The sequence below is a fragment of the Nycticebus coucang genome, chromosome 18, assembly GCF_027406575.1.
Source record: "Nycticebus coucang isolate mNycCou1 chromosome 18, mNycCou1.pri, whole genome shotgun sequence".
Lineage (NCBI taxonomy): Eukaryota > Metazoa > Chordata > Mammalia > Primates > Lorisidae > Nycticebus > Nycticebus coucang.
The window spans coordinates 65,825,783-65,853,162 of record NC_069797.1 but is presented as its reverse complement, the minus strand read 5'-3'; the positions used below and the strand labels follow the sequence as shown (position 1 = coordinate 65,853,162).

Genomic DNA, 27,380 nt, shown 5'->3' with positions numbered 1-27,380 from the left:
AGTAACAGTAGATCAACTATGAAGGAGCAGATTTGCTTAAAATTACCTGGGCAAAATATAATCACAAGTCAAGTAGATCATTGTGACCTTGAACAGAGTCATCTATTCTAGACTTACCTTTTGGACTCTAGCCTTCATAACTTTTCAAATTATTTTTTCTTAGACCTAACTACTCTTGTACAACATAAGTCCTCCTGACTGGACTTTACTGCCTTTCTTCTGATGAATCTTCGATTAACATATAATACTCATTAATTTCTTCAAAAATATCTTTAAGATGTTTAAAACCCAATAAACTTACTCCTCATATTTTCTTCTCCCTTAAACTCCCCAGATGTGCACAATCCAAATTCCTTTAACCCTCCCAACAAGATCTGGCAGCCATGCCAAGATTTTTTAATTGTTACCTTATTCTTGTCAGACTCTTGTGGTGGATATGAAGTGCCAGTTGTCATGGCAGGTGGTGTAGGGTAGTGGGTAGGTATCAGACTGTCTAGAGCCAGATTATCTAGGACAGACTTCAGGCTCTGCCTTTTGCTACCAGCAGTGTCACCTTGGGCAACTGACTTAACCTCTTGGGAACTCCATCTGTAAAATGAGTTACCCACAGTCCCCACCTCTTGGGATTGCTAGGAGAATTAAATGAGTTAAATGTGCACAGCATTTAGAATAGTTCCTGGCACAAAGGACAGGTTCATTATTACATAATTGTTTTAATATAACATATAAAGATAAGATTCCATGTTCAGTCTCAAACGACAGAACGGAATGGGATTGGCTTTTTTGAGCTTTTCTGGTTTTCCCCAAGAATAATAATAAATTATAACTTGCTATTTAGTTTGTGGTCGCTTATGGTTCTGGGAAATCTTTCTTTTATTACTGTTTTAGCAATAACTAGAAATCAGAAACTAGAGCCAAGATTAAAAAGAAAAGGGAGAGATGAACTGGCATAGTAGGGGGATGTTTTCTTTGTAACATAAAAGAATATAAGTGGACACTATGAGATCAATTTACATGGGAGGAAATTGTAAGGATAAAGATTGAGAATATATGGTCAAAACAGATGAAGCCACTAGGATATAAACCAGGAAAAAGAATGGATCTGGGCCGAATGCCCCTGAGCAGACAGCAGGCAAGGGCAGGAAAGGGGCAATTCTCTGACTATGAGCTGTGACTGGCCAGGCTGTTTCTGCATTTCCAAAGTCTGGGCCACCGGATGAGGAAGGCAAGAGGTGATGCTGCCACCTAGTTCATTTCTTTTCTCAGATATTTTTAGAATTCTTTTGTCTTTAAGTATACTACCTAAATTCATCTTTAATTTTACTCTGCTTTAAAGGCAATTGTTTTCAATGGCCAAATAATTCTGAGTTTGATTCTGCTTTTCTAGAATATTAACTATCCTAATTAACTTAGTATCAACTAGGAATTTAACCAGCACATTCGAATTTCTTTGTCTGGATTAAGGTACTGAGTAGAATAAACTGCTTTCTAAACCGCTTTATTTCTCTGTGCCCAGACAACCCCTTAATGATTTGATTGATCACAGTGTGTCTTTTTTTATCAGGGTTTGTAATGAAGACAATTAGTTCTTAAAATTGAAATGAAGAGTTTCTTTTTACTGTCATCCCCTGAGTGGTTAGCCCGGTCACAATCTGCAGGGGATCACACTCTAAAATCTTTATGTGAGAACACAAAAGTATAAAACTAACATCGGTTATGGCCTCAGAAACAGTAGGTTGTTCCTGGTGATGCGGAACACTAAATATACTCACTTGAACTTCAGGCATAACGTTATAAGAGCTTTTTCATTAAATAATGAACACACACAATCTAGTTACAATGAACAGATAAATGAACCATAAAGCTTAAATGAGAAAAACCAAAAATCAGAAAGAAACGGAAAAGTGACGAGACGATATTCAATTGTACTTTACGGAAAATGTGTATCATTCTGTATCTTCTAAACTAAAATTAAAAAACCACTGAGCTGACACTCATAGCGGGATCTGGTGAAGTGAAGTGTTATATGACATATCTGTAATAGTTTCTAAGCAATTATCGACAGAGATGAATTACATTAGGAATATAATCCATTCTTAGTTAGGAAAAAACCCTAAAACCCGAAATTCCTTTAATGTTTTTAAAATAGATAGATTGAAGACATATATATATATATATATATATATATATTTTAAAAAGGTCTGTTGGTACATCTATTTCATAGGTATACAACATAAAGATAAATGCATAAAAAATGATTTGCTACTTTGGAACCTCTTCTAAAACATAATTTGAGTACAGGCTGAGAAACCCTAATGGCAAATGAATAAAATAGTTTATATACCAAATAAATCACACCTTAACAGTTCTATAATTTCCAGCATACAGATCCTCTACACTGGTTTTATTAGATTTACCCCCAAGTATTTCATTTTTCTTTGTGCTGTTACAAATGGCATTGGGTTTTATATTTTGGTTTTCAATTGTACATTGCTAGTGTACAGAAATGTTACTGATTTTTGCATGCTGACCTAATATCCTTCAATCTTGCTAAATTCAAGATTTATAGGATTTTTGTTGTTTGTTTTTTGGAAGACTCCTTGTTTTTTCCCATTGACAATCATGTCATCTGTGAATGAGGACAGTTTTATGTCTCCCTTCCCAATCCCTCTGTCTTTTATTTCCTTGTCTTATTGCACTGGCTAAGAATTCCAGCACAATGTTGCCTGTTCCTAATCTTAAAAGCATTCAAGGAATGCTTGAGCATCCAAGTCTCTCACCATGATGTCTGATGGTAGCTGCAGGATTTTTACAGCTGCCTTTAACAAGATGAGAAAGTTTCTTTCTATTTCTATTTGCCAAGAAATTTCCTCAACAGTAGAGACACTGCCTTTGTGAAATGTATGTGGGTTTTTGCCCCTTATCTATTGATATGATTGTGTGATTCTTCTCTTTAAACTGTTAGTATGGTGGATTACCTTGATTTATTTTCAAATACCACACCAGCCCTACTTTCTATGGATAAGCCCCACATGGTCATGGTTTGTTACTCTTTTCATATGTTGCCAAATTCAATTGGCTATTGTTTTTTTGAGGACACTTATATTGATGTCCAATGTAAAATTAGTCTGCAGTTTTCTCTTTTCTCTTTTTTTGTACGGTCTTTATCTAGTTTTGGTATCAGTGAGCACCTGCTGTTTGATAAAAAAAGTGGTGCCAACAAAGTTGTGGCACTTTGTGGCAGACTCAAGGCTGCCACAAACCTTCAATTTGTTAAAAAAAAGTGCTATTTGTGAAGCACAGTAAAGCAAAGTATGATAAAACAAGGCATGTAGGTGCCACTAAAATTAATGTAACTTTGCGGCGAAATGCATTACAATCAGTTTAGGTCTAAAGAAAGAAAAGCACCATTTGAATTATCTTATAGGCAAAGGCACTTATAATTTACAAACAGTATTTTCCCATCAAGCAATATTTTCCTACATCCCTACACAAGATATTAAAAGACATACTAGAATGAACGCAATGTAATACACTAAGAGAAAAAAGTCAGACTCACTTCTGTGACATTTGAAGCTATCTTGATCTATCTGGCTCTTGTGAAATAGTCAAATCCATTATAGAGCAGATACCTCTTACAATGAGAAAATGTCAGTTTGGGTAGGAAATAAAATAGTTCACAGTAAAAGTTTATTCTTCAATTCATAACTATTTGCATTATCTCTGAAGAATCTTAATTACTAAAATTAAGTAAATTTTACAACTTTTTTTGAAGGCGGGGGAAGTAAAGCCAGAGAAATTTTGTTTTATTCATAGAGAATACTGAGAAATTAAGTATATTGCTGATAGTTAATTTTCTGATATTTGAGAACTAAATTATTTCAGCAGTCGAAAATTTAGCAGCTAGAACTAGATCTATTTCTAAACTCAAAAGTCCTAAAATGAAACCTCTCCCTTTCTATCACCCCCCCCCCAAAACAGGGACATTTTATACAACTGAAGATTTAATCCTCTGTTCTCAAGAACACACTCTTGTTTCCCCCCACTGCCCACATCTAGTTCTGTGTACTTGCAGTCATTTCTCAATTTCCAGGCATAAATCTTATTGAAGAGCATGAGGCTGAAGTCAAGTGTCTCAATTCCACTTTAATTAACAACTACTTCAGTGCAAGTCTTCTGACATCTTTTCAAAAAAGAGAGGTAAATGATCTCTCATTTACCTCAACCAAATGGTCTCAACTGGTTTGAAAGTTTTAAGATTTATTTGAAATTCTTAAATAAATCAAAATCTTTGCCAATGAGAATATTTTACCTTTTTATTATGAAAATGTTCAAACATAATCTATCAACATTAACAACCACCAACAATTCGATATATTTGCTAAAATATGACAAGTACGATGACAAATCTAAGCCTGTGTAAGTGATTTAAATTCAGAAAACTAGCGCATACTAACTGCAATAAAAAGCATTCTGGGCAACAAGCTTAAAATGTCCACCCACCCACCCCCAACCTTCCTGCTCCCAGGGAACTTCCTATGCAATAATCGAAAGAAACGCGGCTCCCCCACTAATCAAACATTTTACAAGAAGATCCCCAGGCTGCAAAAGAAGAGTATTTCTGGCAGAAAAAGCCCTTTGTATTTCCATCAACACTTCAGTCTTGCGGGCCTGGACACCTGTTTAAATATAAAAACTATACTTTTTTTCCCTTCTGATCTTATTTCTTGACTTTTTGTTTCTGTAGCTTTTGCCCTGATCTCAGGCTTTTTTCAGGAAAAGACCACGCCCTCTATACACATCTCCAGCCAATCAGATTGTTCTTTTACTTTTAGATGGCAACTTTGTCAATGACCACACTCAGTTTTAATTTTAGAGTCTTCAGGTCTTAAATAATTTTATTATTATTGCTTAAAGGCTTGTTCAACTCTGTTAGACTCTGTCAGAGATTCTTGCAGAGATTCTAGGTTCAGTATCAATTCCATCCATGTTTGGAATGTATTTTATAAATATTCTTTGTGTTGGACTATGAAATCATTACTGTACTAAACATATCATTATTTTCAAATTCTCCTGCTAGTATTTCTTTCTAAATGCCAAAATGTAATGCTAACATTTCAAAAGTCATTCAATATATGAAATCTAAATAAGGAGAAAACCTAAATTACTAAATTCTTATACAAATTTCTACTGTTAAAGATAGCTGTCAGCTTAATGTGAGAATTCCTAATTTGCTTACCACTGCCTTATAAAATGTATCTCTAACATGAGGGTAGCAAGTCATTTCACGTGTATGTGTATAAATAAATAACTGGGGGAAAGGTCAGCAACTTAATTAATTAGGGCTCTGTTTATAATTACACTATCAAAGCTAATCACCAAGGAAGAGCTAAATGCTCTAGTGGAAGTTCCAAGTCTCATTAACTATGGTACCAGAAACTTTAATTAAAATAGAACATCTCATTTAAATTAGTTTCAATAATTTAAGCATGAATGGAGGCCTAATTTATTAATTTGTTGATCACCGTCTCTGTTATATGCATTAGATGGTTTATTAGATACCATGCATCACCAGTCTCTGAGAAGAGGCGTCAGAGAAGAGAACAGTATTTCTACCTGGTTAAACAAGCGAGTCAGAATCTATCACCATCTACTTCTAAAGTGAGAATAGGCAGAACATATCAATAATCTACCAAGATTATCACCTTCAAGCTACATTTGTACAATACTTTGCTCCATAAAAGGGAACTTAAGGGAAGGAGGAGATGATTAGACAACGGTATTGAAATCAAAACTATCAACTAACTTCAAAACCAGAGTTGTTTGAAGGGAAGAATGAAAATGAATAGATGGTTCTAAAGTGTCTTTGTTCTCAAAAGCCAACATACAGAATAAGAAGTATTTCAAAGTAGATAAATCAAAGAAGCATACATGTCATCTCTGAGATGTCATTAAGAAAATGTCGATTTACTGAAAGCTGATCAAAATGAGTGACTTACAAGCATTCCACTTTTATTAGAAAGCCTTTGCAATAATGTCATCACTGTAACACAAAAATGCGCAGCTTCATAAACTAATTCTGGGACTTTTACAGAGATGCTTTCAAAAGGAATTTTCCATTCATCACTTAGGAACACTTTCAATCAAACTATTATATTTGGATACACTTCACTGTCTATTGGGAAGCACATTGTAAACGGCAAAAGCTTTGCTTTGTACAAGCATCACAAAATACAAAAAACTAATTCAAAATGGATAAAAAAAAACAAGAACTAAGTGTACAAACTAAAACTATAAAACTCTTTGAAGGAAATATAGAAGTAAATCTTTGTGACCTTGGATTAGGCAACAGTAATTTCGTTACGACACATGTCACCAAAGAAAAAAATGTACTGTACTTTGCCCAGATTTAAACCTTTTATGCATCAAAAGATACTATCAAGAAGGTGAAAAAACAACCTACAGAGTTGGAGAAATAACTGCAAATAATACATGAGATTAAGAGTCTAACATACAGAATATATTTAAAAACTCTTATAATTTAGTAACAAAAGGACACATATTTTAAAAATGGCTGAAGCGCATGAACAGACATTTCCCCACAGAAGATACACGCACGGCCAGTAAGCAGGTGAGAATGTGCCCCACAGCATTAGCAACTAGTGAGATGCAAATAAAACCACAAGGAGGCATAATGCACATCCACAAGGTTGGCTATAATTTAAAAAAATGTATGTGGAGAAACTGGAATACTCATACATGGCTGGTGAGAATAAAAACTGATGCAGGAAACTGTAGAAAACAGTTTGGCAGCTCCTCAAAAAGTTAAGCCCACGGTCACCATATGACCCAAGAATTCCACTCCTAGATACACACCTAAGAAAACCAAAAATAAATTTTCCCACAAAAAAACTTGTTCTAGAACAGTCACAGAAACATTACATAAATAAACAAAGGGAAATAACCCAAATGTCCACCAACTGATGAAGAGACAAACAAATGCATATCTGTAAAATGGGATGTTATTCCTTCATAAAAGGGAATGAAGTATTGATAAATGCTACAGTGTGGATGCATTTCAATTGCCAGATACAAAGTCCGTATAATATTTGATTTCATTTTTATGAAATGTCTCTAGAGACAGAAAATAGAGTAGCAGCTGCTGGGGCTACAAGTAGGGATACTGGAGTATAAGTGCTTAATGGTTATGAGATTTCTTTTAAGGGTGATGAAAAATATTGTGAGTATACTAAAATCCATGAAACTGTACATCTAAAATGGCTAAAATGGTGAATTTTATGTTACATAAGTTTTATCATAAATCGGTAGTAGATAAAACATCACTTGGAAGGATAACCCAAGATGGCAGCCGAGTAACAGCTTCCCTGCAACAGGGTACAGTGAGTCGGGGGAGATAAGACTCCAAGCATCCCTGGCTGGTGGGATCTGCCTATAATCATCCCTTTGAGGATACAGGGAGTCAGCAACGGGCTTTTGGACCCCAAGAGGAAGACAAAAACAGTGGAAAACTGGCATGTGGTTGCGTGTGTCTGATCGACCTAATCCCGCCGGCAGCCGTAAGTACAAGCAGCAGTGAGACTGCAAACCGGAAAGGCCTTACCTGTGAATTGTTTCGGTGCTTTTGGACTTGGCACTCAGTTGAACTGCCTTTGGAGAGAGCTTGAGCAGGAGTGCGGAGAACTTTGGGCATTGTCTAGGGCCCCAGACTGAGCCGCTGAGCCGGATGGAGCTAATAGTGTTCGGCTGTGGGCCGCAGGGAGCCATTGTGAGAGAACTGCCCCGAAAAGCTCCACCCTCAGGGTAGCAGAGCAAGGATCCAGCGGTAGCTAGTAACCTAGGGACTGAACTGCCTTATAGCATTAACCCTCAGGGGCAGAGTGAGACCAGTTTTGGCACACTGGAGCCTTGGGCTGTTGCTCTGGGTAGATTGCCGTGGCGTCAAAGCTCATAGCAACCTCAAACTCCTGGGCGTGGCACCATCTGGACCTCCATAAGAGCTGCGCCGCAACCCCCAACTGGCGACCCGAGCCTGCCAGGTCTCTGCATGCCCTGACCAGGAACTGCGGGAGCCACACAACCCTGCGTCCTTCCTACTGAACCATCCCTGCCTCCACACTGGCCCGCTCATCTGGCCAGGGACTCTGGTAGCTACGTGCCCTCCAAAGCCCTCCCTGCCTCTGCGCAGAGCCCTTCTCCTGGCCAGGGACTGCTGGAGCCTTGGGCTCTCTGTGCCAAAGTCAATGGGTGCCAAGCACTCCCAGAACTGTGTGCACCACCTCCCACCCTGTTGCTGGATATGGGTGTGTCACACTCGGGAGCTGCTTCCACAACCAGAACTCCCTGGCTGGGGCAGCCCCAGAGGAACTACACAGGGCCACTCCCTACAAAGATCTAGCAACAAAAGAGTGATCCCACTGGGGTCTAATCTTGGAGAGACACCTCCCCAACTCTGAGGACGGCCAGAGGCAACAATGAAAAACAATCATGAGGCGAAATCAACAGTAAAACTCTGGCAATAGGAATAATCAGAGTAGATCAATTCCCCCAAGGATCAATGGGGCAGACATAGCATAAGATCCCATGCACAAACAAATAGCTGAGATATCAGAAATCGAATTCAGAATCTGGATAGCAAATAAGATCGAATTAGAATTCCAAGCAGTAATGCAAAAGACATCTCAATAATTCAACGAATTCAAAGACCAAATGACCAAAGATTTTGACACATTGAGACAAGAAGTTGCAGCCCTCAAAGATCTGAGAAACACAGTAGAATCCCTCAGTAACAGAATGGAGCAAGCAAAAGAAAGGATTTCTGACATTGAAAACAAAGCTTTCGAACGCTCCCAAACTCTCAAAGAGGAAGAGAAATGGAGGGTAAAAACAGATCACTCTCTCAGAGAGCTCTGGGATAATTCGAAGAAAACCAATATTCGTCTTATAGGGATCCCTGAAAGCGACAAAGTGGCTTCACAAGGCACAGAGTCTCTTCTCCATGAGATTATGAAGGAGAACTTTCCAGACATGCCAAGAGATTCTGAAATTCAGATAGCAGACAGCTTCAGAACTCCAGCACGACTCAACCCAAATAAGCCATCCCCCAGACACATCATAATCAATTTCACTAAAGTTAATATGAAGGAGAAAATTCTGAAAGCAGACAGACGAAAGAAAACCATCTTAGACATCCAGTGTGTCAAAACCGGTCTCACTCTGCCCCCTGAGGGTTAAGGCTGTAAGGCAGCTCAGTCCCTGCCTTTAGCCTGCTCAGTCACTAGGTTACTAGCTCCTGCCCAATCCTTGCTCTGCGACCCGGAGGGCGGAGCTTGCCGGGACAGTTCCATCACAATGGCTCCCTGCGGCCCATAGCCGAACACTATTAGCTCCATCAGGCTCAGCGGCTCAGTCTGGGGCAAGAATATTAGAATAACTGCAGATCTCTCTGCTGAAACCTTTCAAGCTAGAAGAGGATGGTCATCGACTTTTAATCTCCTAAAACAAAATAACTTTCAACCCAGGATCCTGTACCCAGCTAAACTGAGTTTCATTTATGACAGAGAAATTAAATACTTCAATGACATTCACATGTTGAAGAAATTTGCCATAACTAAACCAGCTCTCCAGGATATTCTCAGACCTGTCCTCCATAAAGACAAGAGTAATCCTCCACCACAAAAGTAAACCCGCCCAGAAAATTTTGATCAAATTCCAACTTCCACAGTCGCAAAAGGATTAAAAATGTCCATCGGACTCTCAAAAGGCTTATCAATATTCTAAATTAATGTGAATGCTTTAAATTGTCCTCTAAAGAGGCACAGGTTGGCTGACTGGATACAAAAACTCAAGCCAGATAATCTGCTGCATACAAGAATCACATCTTACATTAAAAGACAAATATAGACTCTAGGTGAAGGAATGGTCATCTATACTCCAGGCAAATGGAAAGCAAAAAAAAGCAGGCGTTGCAATCCTATTCGCAGACGCAATAAGCTTTAAACAAACCAAAATAAGGAAGGATAAGGATGGACACTTCATATTTGTTCCATTATCTTTTTTTTTTTTTTTTAATTTGGCCGGGGCTGGGTTTGAACCCGCCACCTCCGGCATATGGGACCGGCGCCCTACCCGCTGAGCCACAGGCGCCGCCCAACACACTTCGTATTTGTTAAAGGTAATATTCAATATGATGAGATTTCAATTATTAATATTTATGCACCCAACCAGAATGCACCTCAATTTATAAGAGAAACTCTAACAGACCTGAGCAACTTGATTTCCTCCAGTTCCATAGTAGTTGGAGATTTTAACACCCCTTTAGCAGTGCTGGATAGATCCTCCAAAAAAAAAGCTAAGCAAAGAAATTTGAGATTTAAACTTAACCATTCAACACCTGGACTTAACAGACATCTACAGAACATTTCATCCCAACAAAACTGCATACACATACTTCTCATCAGCCCACGGAACATACTCCAAAATCGACCACATCCTAGGCCACAAATCTAACCTCAGCAAATTTAAAAAAATAGAAATTACTCCTTGCACCTTCTTAGACCATCATGGAATAAAAGTTGAACTCAATAACAACAGGAACCTGCATACCCATACAAAAACATGGAAGCTGAACAACCTTATGCTGAAGGATAGATTGGTTATACACGAGATTAATAATGAAATCACCAAATTTTTGGAACAAAACAACAATCAAGACACGAATTACCAGAACCTCTGGGATACTGCAAAGGCAGTCCTAAGAGGGAAATTTATAGCACTGCAAGCCTTCCTGAAGAAAAAGGAAAGAGAGGAAGTTAATAACTTAATGGGACATCTCAAGCAACTGGAGAAGGAAGAACACTCCAACCCCAAACCCAGCAGAAGAAAAGAAATAACAAATAGAAATAGAAAGAAATAATAAAGAAAAGAAAATGAGAGCAGAATTAAATGAAATTGAAAACAAAAGAATTATACAACAGATCAATAAATCCAAAAGTTGGTTTTTTGAAAAGATCAATAAAATAGATAAACCTTTGGCCAACCTAACCAGGAAAAAAAAGAGTAAAATCTCTAATTTCATCAATCAGAAATGGTAACGATGAAATAACAACAGACCCCTCAGAAATTCAAAGAATCCTTAATGAATACTACAAGAAACCCTACTCTCAGAAATATGAAAATCTGAAAGAAATTGACCAATATCTAGAAGTACGCCACCTACCAAGACTTAGCCAGAATGAAGTGGAAATGTTGAACAGGCCTATATCAAGTTCTAAAATAGCGTCAACTATACAAAATCTCCCTAAAAAGAAAAGCCCAGGACCAGAAGCCTTTATGTCAGAGTTCTACCAAAACTTTAAAGAAGAACTAGTACCTATATTACTAAACCTCTTCCAAAATATAGAAAAAGAAGGAATATTACCCAGCACATTCTACGAAGCAAACATCACCTTGATCCCTAAACCAGGCAAAGACCCAACAATAAAAGAAAATTACAGACCAATATCACTAATGAATATTGATGCTAAAATACTCAATAAGATCCTAACAAACAGAATCCAACAACACATCAAAAAAATTATACACCACGACCAAGTGGGATTTATCCCAGGGTTTCAAGGCTGGTTTAATATATGTAAATCTATAAATGTAATTCAGCACATAAACAAACTAAAAAATAAGGACCATATGATTCTTTATATTGATGCAGAAAAAGCTTTTGATAATATCCAGCATGCCTTCATGATCAGAACACTTAAGAAAATTGGTATAGAAGGGACATTTCTTAAACTGATAGAGGCCATCTACAGGAAACCCACAGTTTGAAGGAATATCGTATTGAATGGAGTTAAACTGAAATCATTTCCACTTAGATCAGGAACCAGGCAAGGCTGCCCATTGTCTCCATTGCTCTTTAACATTGTAATGGAAGTTTTAGCCATTGCAATTAGGGAAGAAAAGACGATCAAGGATATCCACATAGGGTCAGAAGAGATCAAACTTTCACTCTTCGCAGATGATATGATCGTATATCTGGAAAACACTAGGAATTGTACTACAAAACTTTTAGAAGTGATCAAGGAATACAGCAATGTCTCAGGCTACAAAATCAACACCCATAAATCTGTAACCTTTATATATACCAACAATAACCAAGCTGAAAAAATAGTCAAGGACTCTATTCCTTTCACAGTAATGCCAAAGATGATGAAATATTTGGGAGTATACCTAACAAAGGACATGAAGATCTCTACAAAGAGAATTATGAAACTTTAAGAAATGAAATAGCTGAAGATGTTAACAAATGGAAAAACATACCATGCTCATGGCTCGGAAGAATCAACATTGTTAAAATGTCTATACTACCCAAAGCAATATATAATTTTAATGCAATTTCTATGAAAGCTCCATTGTCATATTTTAAAGATATTGAAAAAATAATACTTTGTTTTATATGGAACGAGAAAAACCTTGAATAGCCAAAACATTACTCAGCAAGAGGAATCACGCTACCAGACCTGAGACTGTACTATAAATCGATAGTGATCAAAACAGCATGGTATTGGCACAAAAACAGAGAAGTAGATGTCTGGAACAGAATACAGAACCAAAAGATGAATCCAGCTACTTACCGTTATTTGATCTTTGACAAACCCAATTAAAAACATTCAGTGGGGAAAAGATTCCCTATTTAACAAATGGTGCTGGGTCAACTGGCTGGCAACCTGTAGAAGATTGACTGGACCCACACCTTTCACCATAAACTAAGATAGACTCTCACTGGATAAAAGATTTAAACTTAAGACATGAAACTATAAAAATACTTGAAGAAAGTGCAAGGAAAACTCTTGAAGGAATCGGCCTGGGTGAATATTTTATGAGGAGGAATCCCCAAGCAATTGAAGCAGTATCAATAATATACTACTGGGACCTGATCAAACTAAAAAACTTCTGCACAGCCAAGAACATAGTAAGTAAAGCAAGTAGACAGCCCTCAGAATGGGAGAAAATATTTGCAGGTTATACCTCCAATAAAGGTCTAATAACCAGAATCCACAGAGAACTCAAACGTATTAGCAAGAAAAGAACATGTGATCCCATCTCAGGGTGGGCAAGGGACTTGAAGAGAAACTTTTCTAAAGAAGACAGATGCACGATCTATAGACACATGAAAAAAAGCTCATCATCCTTAATCATCAGAGAAATGCGAATCAAAACTACTTTGAGATATCACCTAACCCCAGTAAGAGTAGCCCACATAACAAAATCCCAAAACCAGAGATGTTGGCATGGATGTGGAGAAAAGGGCACACTTCTATACTGCTGATGGGAATGCACACTAATACGTTCCTTCTGGAAGGATGTTTGGAGAATACTTAAGAGACCTAAAAATAAACCTGTCATTCGATCCTATAATCCCTTTACTAGGTTTATACCCAGAAGACCAAAAATCACAATATAACAAAGACATCTGTACCAGAATGTTTATTGCAGCCCAATTCATAATTGCTAAGTCATGGAAGAAGCCCAAATGCCCACTGACCCACGAATGGACTAGCAAATTGTGGTACATGTATACCATGGAATATTATGCAGCCTTAAAGAAAGATGGAGACTTTACCTCTTTCATGTTTACATGGATGGAGCTGGAACATATTCTTCTTGGCAAAGTATCTCAGGAATGGAAGAAAAAGTATCCAATGTACTCAGCCCTACTATGAAGCTAAATTATAGCTTTCACATGAAGGCTATAACCCAACTATAGCACAAGACTATGAGGAAAGGGCCAAGGAAGAGGAAGGGAGGGTGGAGGTTATGGTGGTGGGAGGGGCCACACCTACTGTGCATCTTAGAATGGGTATAGGCAAAACTTACTAAAGGCAGAATAAAAATGTCTACATACAATAACTAAAAAAATGCCATGAAGGCTACGTTGAACAGTTTGATGAGAATATTTCAGATTGTATATGAAACCAGCACATTGTACCCCTTGATTGCACTAATGTACACAGCTATGATTTAACAATAAAAAAATCACTTAACTGAAAATTACATTACTACTCAGTCGTAATTTGAAATAATGTCAGATGTCTGTCATCTCTTCAAAAATACAGTTCCAAAATTCCAGATCCCCAAAATATATACATACAGATACCAATTCATCTTTATTATTCTATTACTTACTTTAGGATTCTGAAATAGCAATTAAGTCATTTTAATGACAGTTATTACACAGAATGAATCAATTAATGAATACTGGAACAATTTGATCAAATTACCTCTAAAACGCTACAAATAAGATAAAGCTTTCCCTAGGAAAGCTGACTTTTAATCAGCATCTATAGCAGGGAATTTGTAAAACCTGAATTAATTATTTCTAAGGACCTTTAGAAATCATTTAGAAACTGCCAAAATGAATTTAACATCAAAAACATTTTCCATATATGAAAATTAGAAATGTTTATCTTGTTTTAAGAAGAGATCTAGGATTGATAATAACCACAACCAGCTTTACACTTTCTTACCTTTAATCACTGCAAACTTACTGGAATCAGCAAGATGGGTTTTATAGTTTTGAAAGTTTTATAACCTGAAATTACTAATTTTTTCGTATCAATAAAGGTCTAAAAAGATGCTCTGTGGAAATATCTAAGAATTTTAAGATAAAAATTCAATTTACCTTGCCCAGACATCCTGGGAAAAGGAGGAAAAAAAGTGCCCTTACCATATAGGAGTAACTAAGTACATGGAAGACCATGGGCTGTATTTGAATTTACCCAGCATCACCTCCCCATGAGAAGAAACCATCACAAACAAGTTTTCAGAGTCTGAAGACCGGTGGCTGCTGTTTATTGAGTAGCACTGCCTTGGTGGTCTAGAACTGGGCTAAGTGTTCTGCATCTAACTGCTCCCTAGAAAACCCACAGGAGGACTCATTAAAACTTTAGGCCAGAGGCACAGTAATTTAAATAGCAAAAGGAAGTGAAAAAAAAATTAGTGCAAGGAAACACATACAAAAAGACACTCATAAAGAAGAATCAGCAGAAAAATCCTGGCAATATGAAGTACCAGTCCAGAGCAACCCCTTCAAGGGACCGTGAGGTAGCTACTGCAGAGGATTCCACCTATAAAGAAATGTTAGAAATGATAGAAGGGGAATTTAAAATACAGATGATGAAGACGATGAGGGAAATTGCTGAGAAAGTGGAAAATAACCAAAAGGAAATCCAAAAACAGAATCAAACAAGAGATGAATGATATGAAGAATATAGAAAGGATTCAGCAGAGCTGAAGGAACTGAAGCAGTCAATTAGGGAACTTAAAGATGCAATAAAAAGTATCAACAACAGATTAGACCATGCAGAAGAAAGAATCTCAGAGGTAGAGGATAAAGCTCTTGAGATAACTCAGATAGTTAAAGAGGCAGAAAAGAAGAGAGAGAAAGCAGAACGTTCACTGACAGAATAATGGAACTTCATGAAGTGTTCAAACGTACGAGTTATGGGTATCCCAGAAGGGGAAGAAGAATACCCCAAGGAATGGAAGCCATTCTAGAGAATATTATAAATGAAAATTTCCCTAACATCACCAAAGATTCTCACATACTCCTTTCAGAGGTATATGGGACCCCTGGCTGCCTCAACTCTAAATCGAGCTTTTCTCCAAGACACATTGTGATGAACCTATCTAAAGTCAAGACAAAAGAAAAGATTTTTGCAAGCTGCCAGGAGTAAACGCCAACTGACCTACAAGGGCAAATCCATCAGGGTGACCACAGACTTCTCTAATGAAAATTTTCAAGCCAGAAGACAATGGTTATCTATCTTTAATCTATTTAAACAGAACAATTTCCAGCCCAGAATTCTATATCCAGCTAAGATAAGCTTTGAAATTGACAGAGAAATCAAATCTTTTACTGATATGCAAACATTGATGAAATTTGCCACAAGACCAGCTCTACAGGAAATACTTCAACCTTGAGCGGCGCCTGTGGCTCAACGGAGTGGGGCACTGGCCCCATATGCCGGAGGTGGTGGGTTCAAACCCAGCCCCGGCCAAAAACTGCATAAAAAAAAAAAAAGTAAATACTTCAACCTGTTCTACACACTGACCATCATAATGGACCTTCAGCAAAGTAAACACCAGAAATTAAAGGACAGAACCTAGCTTCCACAATGATGCAAAAGACCAAACTAAGCAATGGACTTTCACATAGTAAGATGAATAGAATGTTACCACATTTAGCTCAATAAATGCTACCATATTTATCTCCATAAATATCAATGGCTTGAATTCCCCACCAAAGAGGCATAGATTGGCTGATTGGATTAAAAAACACAAGCCAAAAAAATAAAAAATAAAAAATAAAAAAAAAAATAAAAAACACAAGCCATCTATTTGCTATCTGCAGGAAACACACCTCACATCAAAAGACAAATTAAAACTCAGAGTTAATGTTTGGAAGTCAATTTTTCAGGCAAACAGAATTTAGAAGAAAAGAGGGGTTGCAATCTTATTTACAGATACATGTGGATTTAAAGCAACTAAAGTCAAAAAAGATAATGATGGTTTATCGCTTTAGAAGCCTACATTCGAAAAACAGAAATAAAGTGCATCAACAAACTCACAAGCCATCTTATGGAACTGAAAAAGAAAAACAATCTAAGTCTAAACCCAGCAGAAGAAAAGAACTATCCAAAATTAAATCAGAGATTAATGAAATTGAAAACAGAAGAATCATTCAGAAAATTAATGAAACAGGAGTTGTTTTTTTGAAAAAATAAATAAAACAGATAAACCTTTGGCCAGACTAACTAGAAATAAAAAAGTAAAATCTCTAGTAACCTCAAGCAGAAATGATAAAGGGGAAATAACAACTGATGCCACAGAGATACAAGAGATTATCTCTGAATATTACCAGAAACTCTATGCCCAGAAATTTGACAATGTGAAGGAAATGGATCAATATTTGGAATCACACCCTCTCCCTAGACTTAGCCAAGATGAAACAGATCTCCTGAACGGACCGATTTCAAGCACTGAGATCAAAGAAACAATAAAAAATTTCCCAACAAAAAAATGTCCTGGTCCAGATGGCTTCACACCAGCATTCTATCAAACCTTCAAAGAAGAGCTTATTCTTATATTGCAGAAATTATTCCAAAAAATTGAACATGTTTTATGAAGCAAATATCACCTTGATACCAAAACCAGGAAAAGACCCAACTAAAAAGGAGAACTTCAGACCAATTTCACTAATGAATATAGATGCAAAAATTCTCAACAGAATCCTAGCCAATAGATTACAGCTTATCATCAAAAAAGTCATACATCATGATCAAGTAGGTTTCATCCCAGGGATGCAAGGCTGGTTAAATATACATAAATCCATAAACGTTATTCACCATATCAACAGAAGCAAAAACAAAGCCCATATGATACTCTTAATAGATGCAGAAAAAGCATTTGATAAAATCCAGCATCCTTTTCTAATTAGAACACTGAAGAGTTTAGGCATAGGTGGCACATTTCTTAAACTGACTGACACACAGCTAGTATCTTACTGAATGGAGTTAAACTGAAAGCTTTTCCTCTTACCCTGCTTCCCCAAAAATAAGACAGTATCTTATTTTAAGGTGTGCTCCCAAAGATGCACTAGGTCTTATTTTCAGGGGACGTCTTATCTTTCCTGTAAGTAGGTCTTATTTTCAGAGGATGTCTTATTTTTGGGGAAACCGGGTAGAACTGGAACCAGACAAGGTTGTCCTCTGTCACCTTTACTATTCAACACAGTGCTGAAAGTTCTGGCCAATACAATTAGGCAAGACAAGAAAATAAGTTCTAGTCAATACAATTAGGCAAAACAAGAAAATAAAGGGCATCCAAATGGGAGCAGAGGAGGTCAAACTCTCCCTCTTTGCTGACAATATGATCTTATACTTAGAGAACCCCAAAGACTCAACCACAAGACTCCTGGAAGTCATCAAAAAATACAGTAATGTCTCAGGATATAAAATCAACATCCACATGTCAGTTGCCTTTGTACATGCTAATAACAGCCAAGATGAGAAGCTAATTAAGGACACAACTTCCTTCACCATAGCCCCAAAGAAAATGAAATACCTAGGAATATACCTAACAAAAGAGGTGAAGGACCACTATAAAGAAAATTATGAAACCCTAAGAAAGAAAATAGCAGAGGACTTTAACAAATGGAAGAACACAACCATTCTCATAGCTAGGAAGAATCAACATTGTTAAAACGTCTATACTTCCCAGAACAATCTACTGATTCAATGCCATCCCTATTAAAATACCAACATCCTATTTTCAAGACTTGAAAAAAAAATGACTCTGTGTTTTGTATGGAACCAGAAAAAACCCCGGATAGCTAAGGCAGTTTTTAGTAACAAAAACGAAGCTGGGGGCATCACCATACCAGATTTTAGGCTATACTACAAAGCCATAGTGGTCAAGACAGCATGGTACTAGCACAAAAACAGAGACATAGACATTTGGAATTGAACAGAAAACCAGGAAATGAAACCAACAACTTACAACCACCTAATCTTCAATAAACCAAACAAGAATATACACTGGGGGAAAGACTCCCTATTCAATAAATGGTGCTGGGAGAACTGGACATCCACATGTAAAAGACTGAAACTGGACCTGCACTTTTCTCCACTCACAAAAATTGATTCAAGATGGATAAAGGACTTAAATTTAAGGCATGAAACGATAAAAATCCTCAAAGAAAGCATAGTAAAAACACTGGGAGATATGGGCCTGGGGAAAGACTTTATGAAGAACACTGCAATGGCAATTGCAACAACAAAAATGAACAAATGGGATTTAATTAAACTAAAAAGCTTCTGTACAGCTGAGGAGACAATAACCAAAGCAAATAGACAAGCTACAATGGGAAAAGATATTTGCATATTTTGAATCATACAAAAGTTTAATAACTAGGATCTATAGAGAACTTAAATTAATCCACATGAAAAAAGCCAACAATCCCATATATCAATGGGGAAAAGAGATGAACAGAATCCTCTAAAGAAGGCAGATGAATGGCTAGCAAACATATGAAAAAATGCTCATCGTCCCTAATTATTAGAGAAATGCAAATTAAAACCACCTGAGATATCATCTAACCCCAGCGAGAATGGCCCACATCACAAAATCTCAAAACTACAGATGCCGGCGTGGATGTGGAGAGAAAGAAACACTTTTACACTGCTGGTGGGACTGCAAACTAGTACAACCTTTTTGGAAAGAAGTATGGAGAAACCTCAAAGAACTCAACCTAGACCTCCCGTTTGATCTTGCAATCCCATTACTGGGCATCTACCCAAAAGGAAAAAAACCCTTTTATTATAAAGACACTTGTACTAGACTGTTTATCACAGCCCAATTTACAATCGCTAAAATGTGGAAGCAGCCTAAACGCCCCTCAACCCAGGAATGGATTGGCAACCCAGGAATGGATTCCATACATATACCATGGAATACTATCCAGCCATTAAAAAAAAATGGAGATTTTGCAGCATTTGTATTAACCTGGATGAAGGTGGAACACATTATTCTTAGTGAAGCATCACAGGAATGGAAAAGCATGAATCCTATGTATTCAACTTTGGTATGAGGACAATTAATGACATGGTGGGGGGTGGGGGAAGGGGAGAGCAGACAGAGAGAGAAGGAGGGAGAGGGTAGGGGAAAGGAAAAGAAAAGAAAATTGTGACTAATTCTCACATAAATTGGATTTAATTGTGAGCAAAGTACATTATTTGAACAATAATTTTTAATTCAACTTGTTAATATGTTGTTTAGGATACTGCATCCTCATTTATAAGTGAAATATGTTTGTAATTTCCCTTTATAATAAGATATTTTTTCCAATTTAATAAAAAAAATGCAATTTACCTTAAAATGCTTAGTTTAGCAGAGTCAGTTTTATGTTAAACACCTGCAAATTCTAACATCTGGGAATCAGACTCTCATTGCACATCAACCTTCTGAGTCTATCACACCACCAGGATGAGTGACGGAAGGAGCCCAGCCAGCACTGGGAACTGACCCCTTGCTGAAAAAGCCAGCATCTCTGGAAATCTCCAATTAACAAGTTTGTAATTTTTTTTTTGAGACAGAGTCTCACTATGTCACCCTGGGTAGAGTGCCATGGCGTCACAGCTCACAGCAACCTCAAACTCTTGGGCTTAAGCGATTCTCTTGCCTCAGCCTTTGTCATTGCATTTGTCATTGTTGTTTAGCAGGATTCAAACCTTGTAGCCTTGGTGTATGTGGCTAGTGCCCTAACCACTGAGCTATGGGCACAGAGCCAACAAATTTGTAATTAACATGTGTAACTTAAAAGTAAAAATATGAACCACTGAATACCATTTCCTCAGATTAGGAAAGACAAAGCTGCTTGAATAAATAGAGTCCTCAGACATTCAGAGCAGCCATAAAAGACTCTTAAGGGACTTCATGTTTCAACAACAGACACCATTCTATAAGATCTGGAATACCACAATAAGAGGGCAGTAAGTAAAATAATTTCCAAGAAAGGATTATCTTTTTTTTTTTTTTTTTTTGAGACAGAGTCTCAAGCTGTTGCCCTGGGTAGAGTGCCATGGTGTCACAGCTCACAGCAACCTCAAACTCTTGGGCTTAAGTGATTTTCTCACCTCAGCCTCCCAAGTAGCTGGGACTACAGGCGCCTGCCACAAGGCCCGGCTATTTTTTTGTTGTTGTTGCAGTTGTCATTATTGTTTTAGCTGACCTGGGCTGGGTTCGAACCCACCAGCCTCAGTGTACGTGGCCGGCACCCTAACCACTGAGCTACGGGCACTGCCAGAAAGGATTATCTTTAACCGATTATTAAATTCAGTAAATTTTGTCTATTGCTGTTCTCAAATCAATAAATCAATTTTCAACAATCAACTAATCCCAAAATGAAAAAAGGAAACTAAGAAGAAAGACATTACCTCTTCCAAGCTAGGGAGTGAAGAAGAAGATACTGCTCGAGATGACAGTGGGTGAAATGGCTCTTGACCAATAGCATGTTGATGATTCTGTATTTGTACAAAAGGGTTCTGTGGTGGCCTGTGAGGCAGTGGAGGTAGGCCATAGGGAAAGCCAGGCCCCATTAGGTGATTCTGCTGCAAGTTAGCAAAAGTCCATGCTCCGTCAGGTGCCAGGTATTTCAGGGGAGGTGGGGCAAGGTGTTCAGATGGCAACGAAAAAGGCGAGCTGAATATTTGGGGTGGGAGGCGCTGTGGAAATGCTGGGTTGTTGGCTACTTCAATGTCTCTGCTGTTGTCATTAAAGTTAGAAAAGTGGCTACTGTGGTCTGTACCGGATGAGGGAGACGGGACTGCTGGTGGGCTCCTAGTCTGCACTTGTCTGTATTGCAAAAGTCTTGATTGAGGTGGTGGCATTTCAGCTAGTTCCCGTGTTTCACTTTGATCACGATGAGACAGTTCTCTGATTAAGTCTTGAAACCTATAAGAAAATGATGAAATATGAGGAAAAGACAAAAGAAAGGCTCCATCACAGTAAGGAGAGCTTAGCCAACTACATATGTAATTTCTACAAATAAAATCATAATACTAATAAGCACGAGTATTAATTAATCTCAAATGTAAGCATTAACACTCAACAGATGAGAACTAAAGATATTAAATGTGCTCACTTACCTGATTTTCCCCCCTTTGTATTAAAAACACTGTTTTTGTCTCTGCACTCCTTTGATAACTGAACGTTATAAAAGGTCACTATGGGCTAGGCACCTGTAGTCTCACCTTACTAGGTAGGCTAAGGCAGAAGGATCACTTGACCCAGGAGTTTGAGGTTGTCATAGGCTTAGGCTGATGCCATGGCACTCTAGCCTGGGAAACAGAGCAAGGCTCTATCTCATGAATGCATGAATGAAGAAAAATACAAGGTTGCCATGATGGTGGACCTTATTCAGAAGGAATTAGGAAACATTTCATGGCATTCACATGACACTGGCCATAAAAGCAAGCTTACAGTTAGGACCAAACAATTATAAGTAGATATAATTGTAAAAAGATAGAATTGTGTGCAACTAGAAAAAACTTAATGGAGAATTTTTAACTTTTAACTTTTAATTTCCAGCTTACTTTTGTCTTTACTCATTCTTTGTATTATTACTAAATACAAACAAAACACCTATCACAAAGCTATGATTCTCGTCCAGAAGAGACCACAAAGCAAGGGACCCCATTAATTTACAAACCAAATTAGATCATCTATGCCTAGGTCTGTAAGAGTTACTTCTAAATGAATTGTCTGTATTTTAGAGTAAATCAAGGAAATTTTGTAGCATAGTGCTAAAAAGCCTGCATCCCATTTCTTTGAGGCAGTATTCCAAGTTGAAACTAAAAAAAACTAAATTAGAAAAAAAAAAAAATTGCCAGGGGGGTCATGTTCTAGAGACTATTTTCAGTCTGCTTTAATACCTTGAATATGTTGTCTCTGCTTCATCTTCGGCACTGCTGGTGAGCTTCCAGTCTGCCCTCACTGGCGGCTGATGCAACCCGAGCGGTGGCTGAGGAAGGTGCTGGAGGTGAGGGTGGGGAGGGTGCGGGTACGGGATGCTACCCTGGCTGAGATAGGCGTGGTGCTCGCTCCACTGCTGCAGCCGTGCCTGCTGCTGCCTTAATGACTCCAGGGCTACACTCCCATGTATTCGATCTGCAAAAACGTTGTGAAAAATTTAAAGTTTTCATGAGTTTGGGATTTTAAGTTAATTTTTCCTAGAGTTTTTAACAAACAGATTTTCTCCACAAAGACAAAGAAATAGCTACAGTTTGGTTTTGGTAGAAAGTAAATGTTTTCTAAATTTGCCAAACACCAGAGTTAGGATAATGACGACTCTTCCAGAACCATGAACCTGATGTCAACTGAATACTTCCTTATCATGCATCATTTGGAACTGGAATCTGATTATTACACTAAATGATTGATTTTTGCTGGCCTTATCTGAAGAAATGAATCAATTCTGACCCAAACCAACACTGTGTAACATGTGTCATTTTAGGTAAATCATCTGAATTTCTCACATCTACCATTACTGGGAAAGCTTACCTAATGCCTCTCCTATAGGTAATGCTGGGGGGTTCTCATCAATGAAGTTATTCAGATGTGCAGGAAGAATGGGGCCGGGCTGTGCAATGGCTCTCAGAGGGCTGTGGCCTTCTTGCAGCATGGGAGGGGGCTGCTGCTCAGGAATCACAGTCTCTGCAGGAGGAGTCTGTGGTCGATGAGAAACTGCATTATTAAAAAAAGCACTGCTGGGTCCTGCCTGATACGCAGGAGAAAGCTGAGGCGGTGGCGGCTGCTGAGGCTGCTGGGGCTGCTGAGGCTGCTGAGGCTGCTGGGGCTGCTGGGGCTGCTGGGGCTGCTGGGGCTGCTGGCTCAGCTGGTTCTGCTGAGGGACTACCTGATTTGGTGGAGGTGGCATTTGATTTGGTTGTTCAGGCAAACTATTCTGCTGCTGATTTAACAAGGTGTGCTGTTGTGGAATTGGGAATGGCGGTCTTGGTAGCTGGGGAAGGGGATGGAAATGACGATTAGGGATTGCATACTGCGCACGGGGAGCAGGAAGGGGAAGATTTATGTGTCTTGGGTTGAGATTATCTTTGCGAGGAAATTTGGTATTGGGATAAATAACACCAGGACGTGATTCAGGACTTCTGTTCTGTGGATTTGATTCCAAATCAACCTAGAAAAAAATAAGAAGGCTTTTTTAACTGCAGAAGATCTGAATTCTGTGACTTTCCATCTTTTCCCAATCCTACCCATATAAAGGATACGGTACATTCTTATCAGTGACAGCAGGAGTGCTGGGTGCCCACTCATTCATTTTCTCCCAATAAAATAAGGAAATATTTTTTAAATTAAAAAAGATAACACAGAAAAAAAACCAGCATATTAAATTTGAGTCATGAGGGAAAAAACTGCCACTTTATTACTATAACCATTTTAATTCCTTTAAAAACATTTTTAATTTCACACTTGCTTCCTTAGAAAGCCATTTATTTCCTTCTGACATATATCATTAAAATGTGTTCTTTCCTTCTGATTTTATTGCTTTTATGCATCCAAATTATTTTCTCAAACTTACCTATATTAATAAAAAAAATGTGTCGCAATTAAAACAACTTTGAAATGAACAATGAAATAACCAGTTTGGATGTCAATTTTTGCCATGATATAACGACATTCTTTACTTTAACATTTATTATGATCCTTCCAAGGACACTGTGCCTGGTGCTGACGATTAAAAAAATCAATAAGAGGACTTGGCCTATATCACTAAGAGCTTAGAGAAGTGGTCTATAAACTATGGCCCCCCTGCATCCATTCCCAACCCACCAGATTTCTGTCAATGAAGTTTTCCGGAACACAACCACACTCACTCACATGTTGTCTGTGGTTGCCTTACACTACAATGACAAATTTCAACAGCTGCAACAGAGACCATATGGGCCACAGAGCCTAAGATTTACTATCTGGCTCTTTACAGTAGAACCCTGCTAACCCCTGGTTTAGAATCCAGTAGAATATTGACATCTAAACATATAATCAGAGGGACTGTAGGAGGATGTGTTCCCAGTGCCTCAGAAAACTGAAGGTTTCACAAAGCCGATGGCATTTGAGTTGAATCTTACAAAAAGAGCTGGAATATTCCAAAGAGGAGGGAAGGATATTTCAAGTAAAGGTAACAGCTTATGCAAAAGTTGAGAGAAGGGCAAAGCACGGCAAATTTGGGAAACATGACAAGTTTTGCGTACACAGAGCTCTGACTCCACTTGCTTATGTGTTAGTTTTCCCTTCTTGACATAGGTGAAATGACAAAAGCTCAATTTACACAAGAGCCTGAATGATTATAAGACTGAGTACATTGTTTTTAATTCTATAAACAGCAGTAAACTACCCAAGGTCTTTAAGCTAGGGAATATTATCATCCTTCTGAAATGTAAGTTAGATCTTTAGTAATGCCAATGTGAAAAATGAAAAACAAGGTAGAAAGAGGCAATTTGTCTTTTCAATCTCTGTCAAAAACTCAGGGAGCTGCTTTGGCCTATCCATCTCCTAACAAATTTCAATGATGAAATAGTCTCTGGGGATTGCAGAGTACTTGCCTCACCCAAGACTCTCAAGTTCCAAGTTAGCCATGGAACTGGCCACTCCCAACAAAGCAGAACAAGTAGCTTGCTCCTGAACTGCAGCGGGGATACATTTGGTGACCACGCCGTTGCAACAAATGGCTGTGGTGCCAACTGTACCTCAAGTGCATCCTCATCTCTAATCGCCGACCTCGAATGGACTGCCATTAAACTTGGCCAGTTTTAGGTCTTTAAGATTACTGGGTGCATATAAATAATTATCTAAGAAAAGCAGCAGGAAGGATGACAACTGTGTCCAAGTTTTCCCAAGCAGCTGCAATGCCTGCTCTTCAGATGCCTCAGAACCTGATGAAACTTCTTTATAAACAAGTATTTTCCCCCATAAATCTCCATCTTTTTAATGAATGAAATTACATTCACCTGGGATAACTTTTTTCCAGAAGATAATGTCAATATACTCTGATCACATGAGGAATACAGTGACTTGATGTCAAGGTTGTTTGTGAATAAGCTGCCATTGTAACCGCCTCCTTCCTTCTGACTTTGACATAGGAAACTAGGTCTGTGTCTTAGAAATTTAGATCAGGGCCATTAAAAAAAAAAAATGGAGACTTTACATCTTTCGTATTAACCTGGATGGACGTGGAAGACATTATTCTAAGTAAAGCATCACAAAAATGGAGAAGCATGAATCCTATGTACTCAATCTTGATATGAGGACAATTAATGACAATTAAGGTTATGGGGGGGGGAAGCAGAAAGAGGGATGGAGGGAGGAGGGTGGGGCCTTAGTGTGTGTCACACTTTATGGGGGCAAGACATGATTGCAAGAGGGACTTTACCTAACAATTGCAATCAGTGTAACTGGCTTATTGTACCCTCAATGAATCCCCAACAATAAAAAAAAAAAAAAAAAAAGAAATTTAGATCAGGACTACACCACTACAATGCGCTCACTAATTAGGACAGAGGACTGGAGGGTCTGAAGAAGTCTGCATCTACTACTGTCAGAATTAGGTCAGAATGAGATTCTCTTCTACCACTTTTCTCTTAATACTCTTAATACTTGAGTCAGAGGAAAATATAAGTTCTTCCTTCTTTATTTTTCCTGGGCCTCAAGCACTAGGGTGGTAAAGAAATGAAACATGCTCATCAGATTTCAAGTTCTCTAACAGAGAAGAGTCTTAACAGAAATTTAAAAACAAGAACAAGAGAGAGACTTGGCTATCTTGGCTTCACTGACTGCCTCTGGCAGCCTTTGCTGCTGGCGCTGGAGCGGCATCCTGACATGCCATTGGTTCTCTCCACACCCTTTCCCAAACACACACTACTCCTACTTTCGCTGCAGGGCCCCTCTTATCAATCAAGAGGGTACCTCGTTCATACCGCAGCTCCTCCAGTGGGTACTGAATCCCTCCAGATGTAGAAACTGTGAGTCAGAGATGTTTATGAGACATAAGTAACCGCACATAGAGAATAACAGTTGCTGAAAGCTAGGCTGAGGTTGGTGAGGCAGATTTGGAAGTCATTATCATGAAGTGGGTAGTTAAAATCACGGATTGGACTTATTTATAGTAACTAACCATAGACTGCAAAGAGACGTGGGACAATGACAGAACTCTGGGAAATCCCAACTTAAGGACTGAGGACAGATGGGAAAGCGTGGCTAGGAATTTATAAAAGAGACAGAAGGCCACGTTAGAAAGGTATGTGGAAAGTAGAAATGTGTCAAAGAAAACAAAAGAAATAAGATGGTCAAAGGCAGAAGTAGAAAATAGTGCCAAAAACTAAGAAAAGTCAAGTAAGACTACATTTGAAGTACGCTCTGAAGGTGTGGTCACTTGGAGTTCAATAGTTTCAGTGAAATGTTGAGACCTACAACTATGCTATGTGGGTAAGGAACAAACACGAGAGGAGGTACGAAGGAGACACACACAGGGCAGTGAATGTAAAGGAGACGAAGGCAAAACAAAGTCTCTTTTTCTTTAAAGTCTGTCCATCAGGTTACTTACTCTGGAAGAGATATGAATATCTTGTTGGTTGAGGAGGATGAACCAGTGGGTAGGAAGTGTCTAAAGATAAATGAAGAGAAGAAACAAGGGTCTACGAGGTGACCAGAAAAGGAGAAGTCAGTCTTCATAGGAACCTCCCTGAGAGACAGGTGGCACAGAGGGAAGGGTGATCAAGGCTACAGAAAAAGTG

At 38.3% G+C, this 27,380-nt stretch overlaps 1 protein-coding gene across 4 annotated transcripts in view; it reads right to left on the bottom strand.

The window, feature by feature from the left end:
* The window catches only part of HELZ (helicase with zinc finger), a 174,138-nt gene that overhangs the window by 13,889 nt on the left and 132,869 nt on the right, over positions 1 to 27,380 (bottom strand). For 3 of the 4 annotated variants that reach the window (XM_053568791.1, XM_053568790.1, XM_053568792.1), the window contains exons 29-31: positions 23,134 to 23,770; positions 22,506 to 22,740; positions 21,009 to 21,525 (exon numbers count right to left, since the gene is read on the bottom strand). In XM_053568791.1, coding sequence (XP_053424766.1) covers positions 21,009 to 21,525; positions 22,506 to 22,740; positions 23,134 to 23,770 — 1,389 coding nt within the window. The remainder of the gene's footprint in view (positions 1 to 21,008; positions 21,526 to 22,505; positions 22,741 to 23,133; positions 23,771 to 27,380) is intronic. The other variant, XM_053568793.1, reaches the window with a different exon arrangement.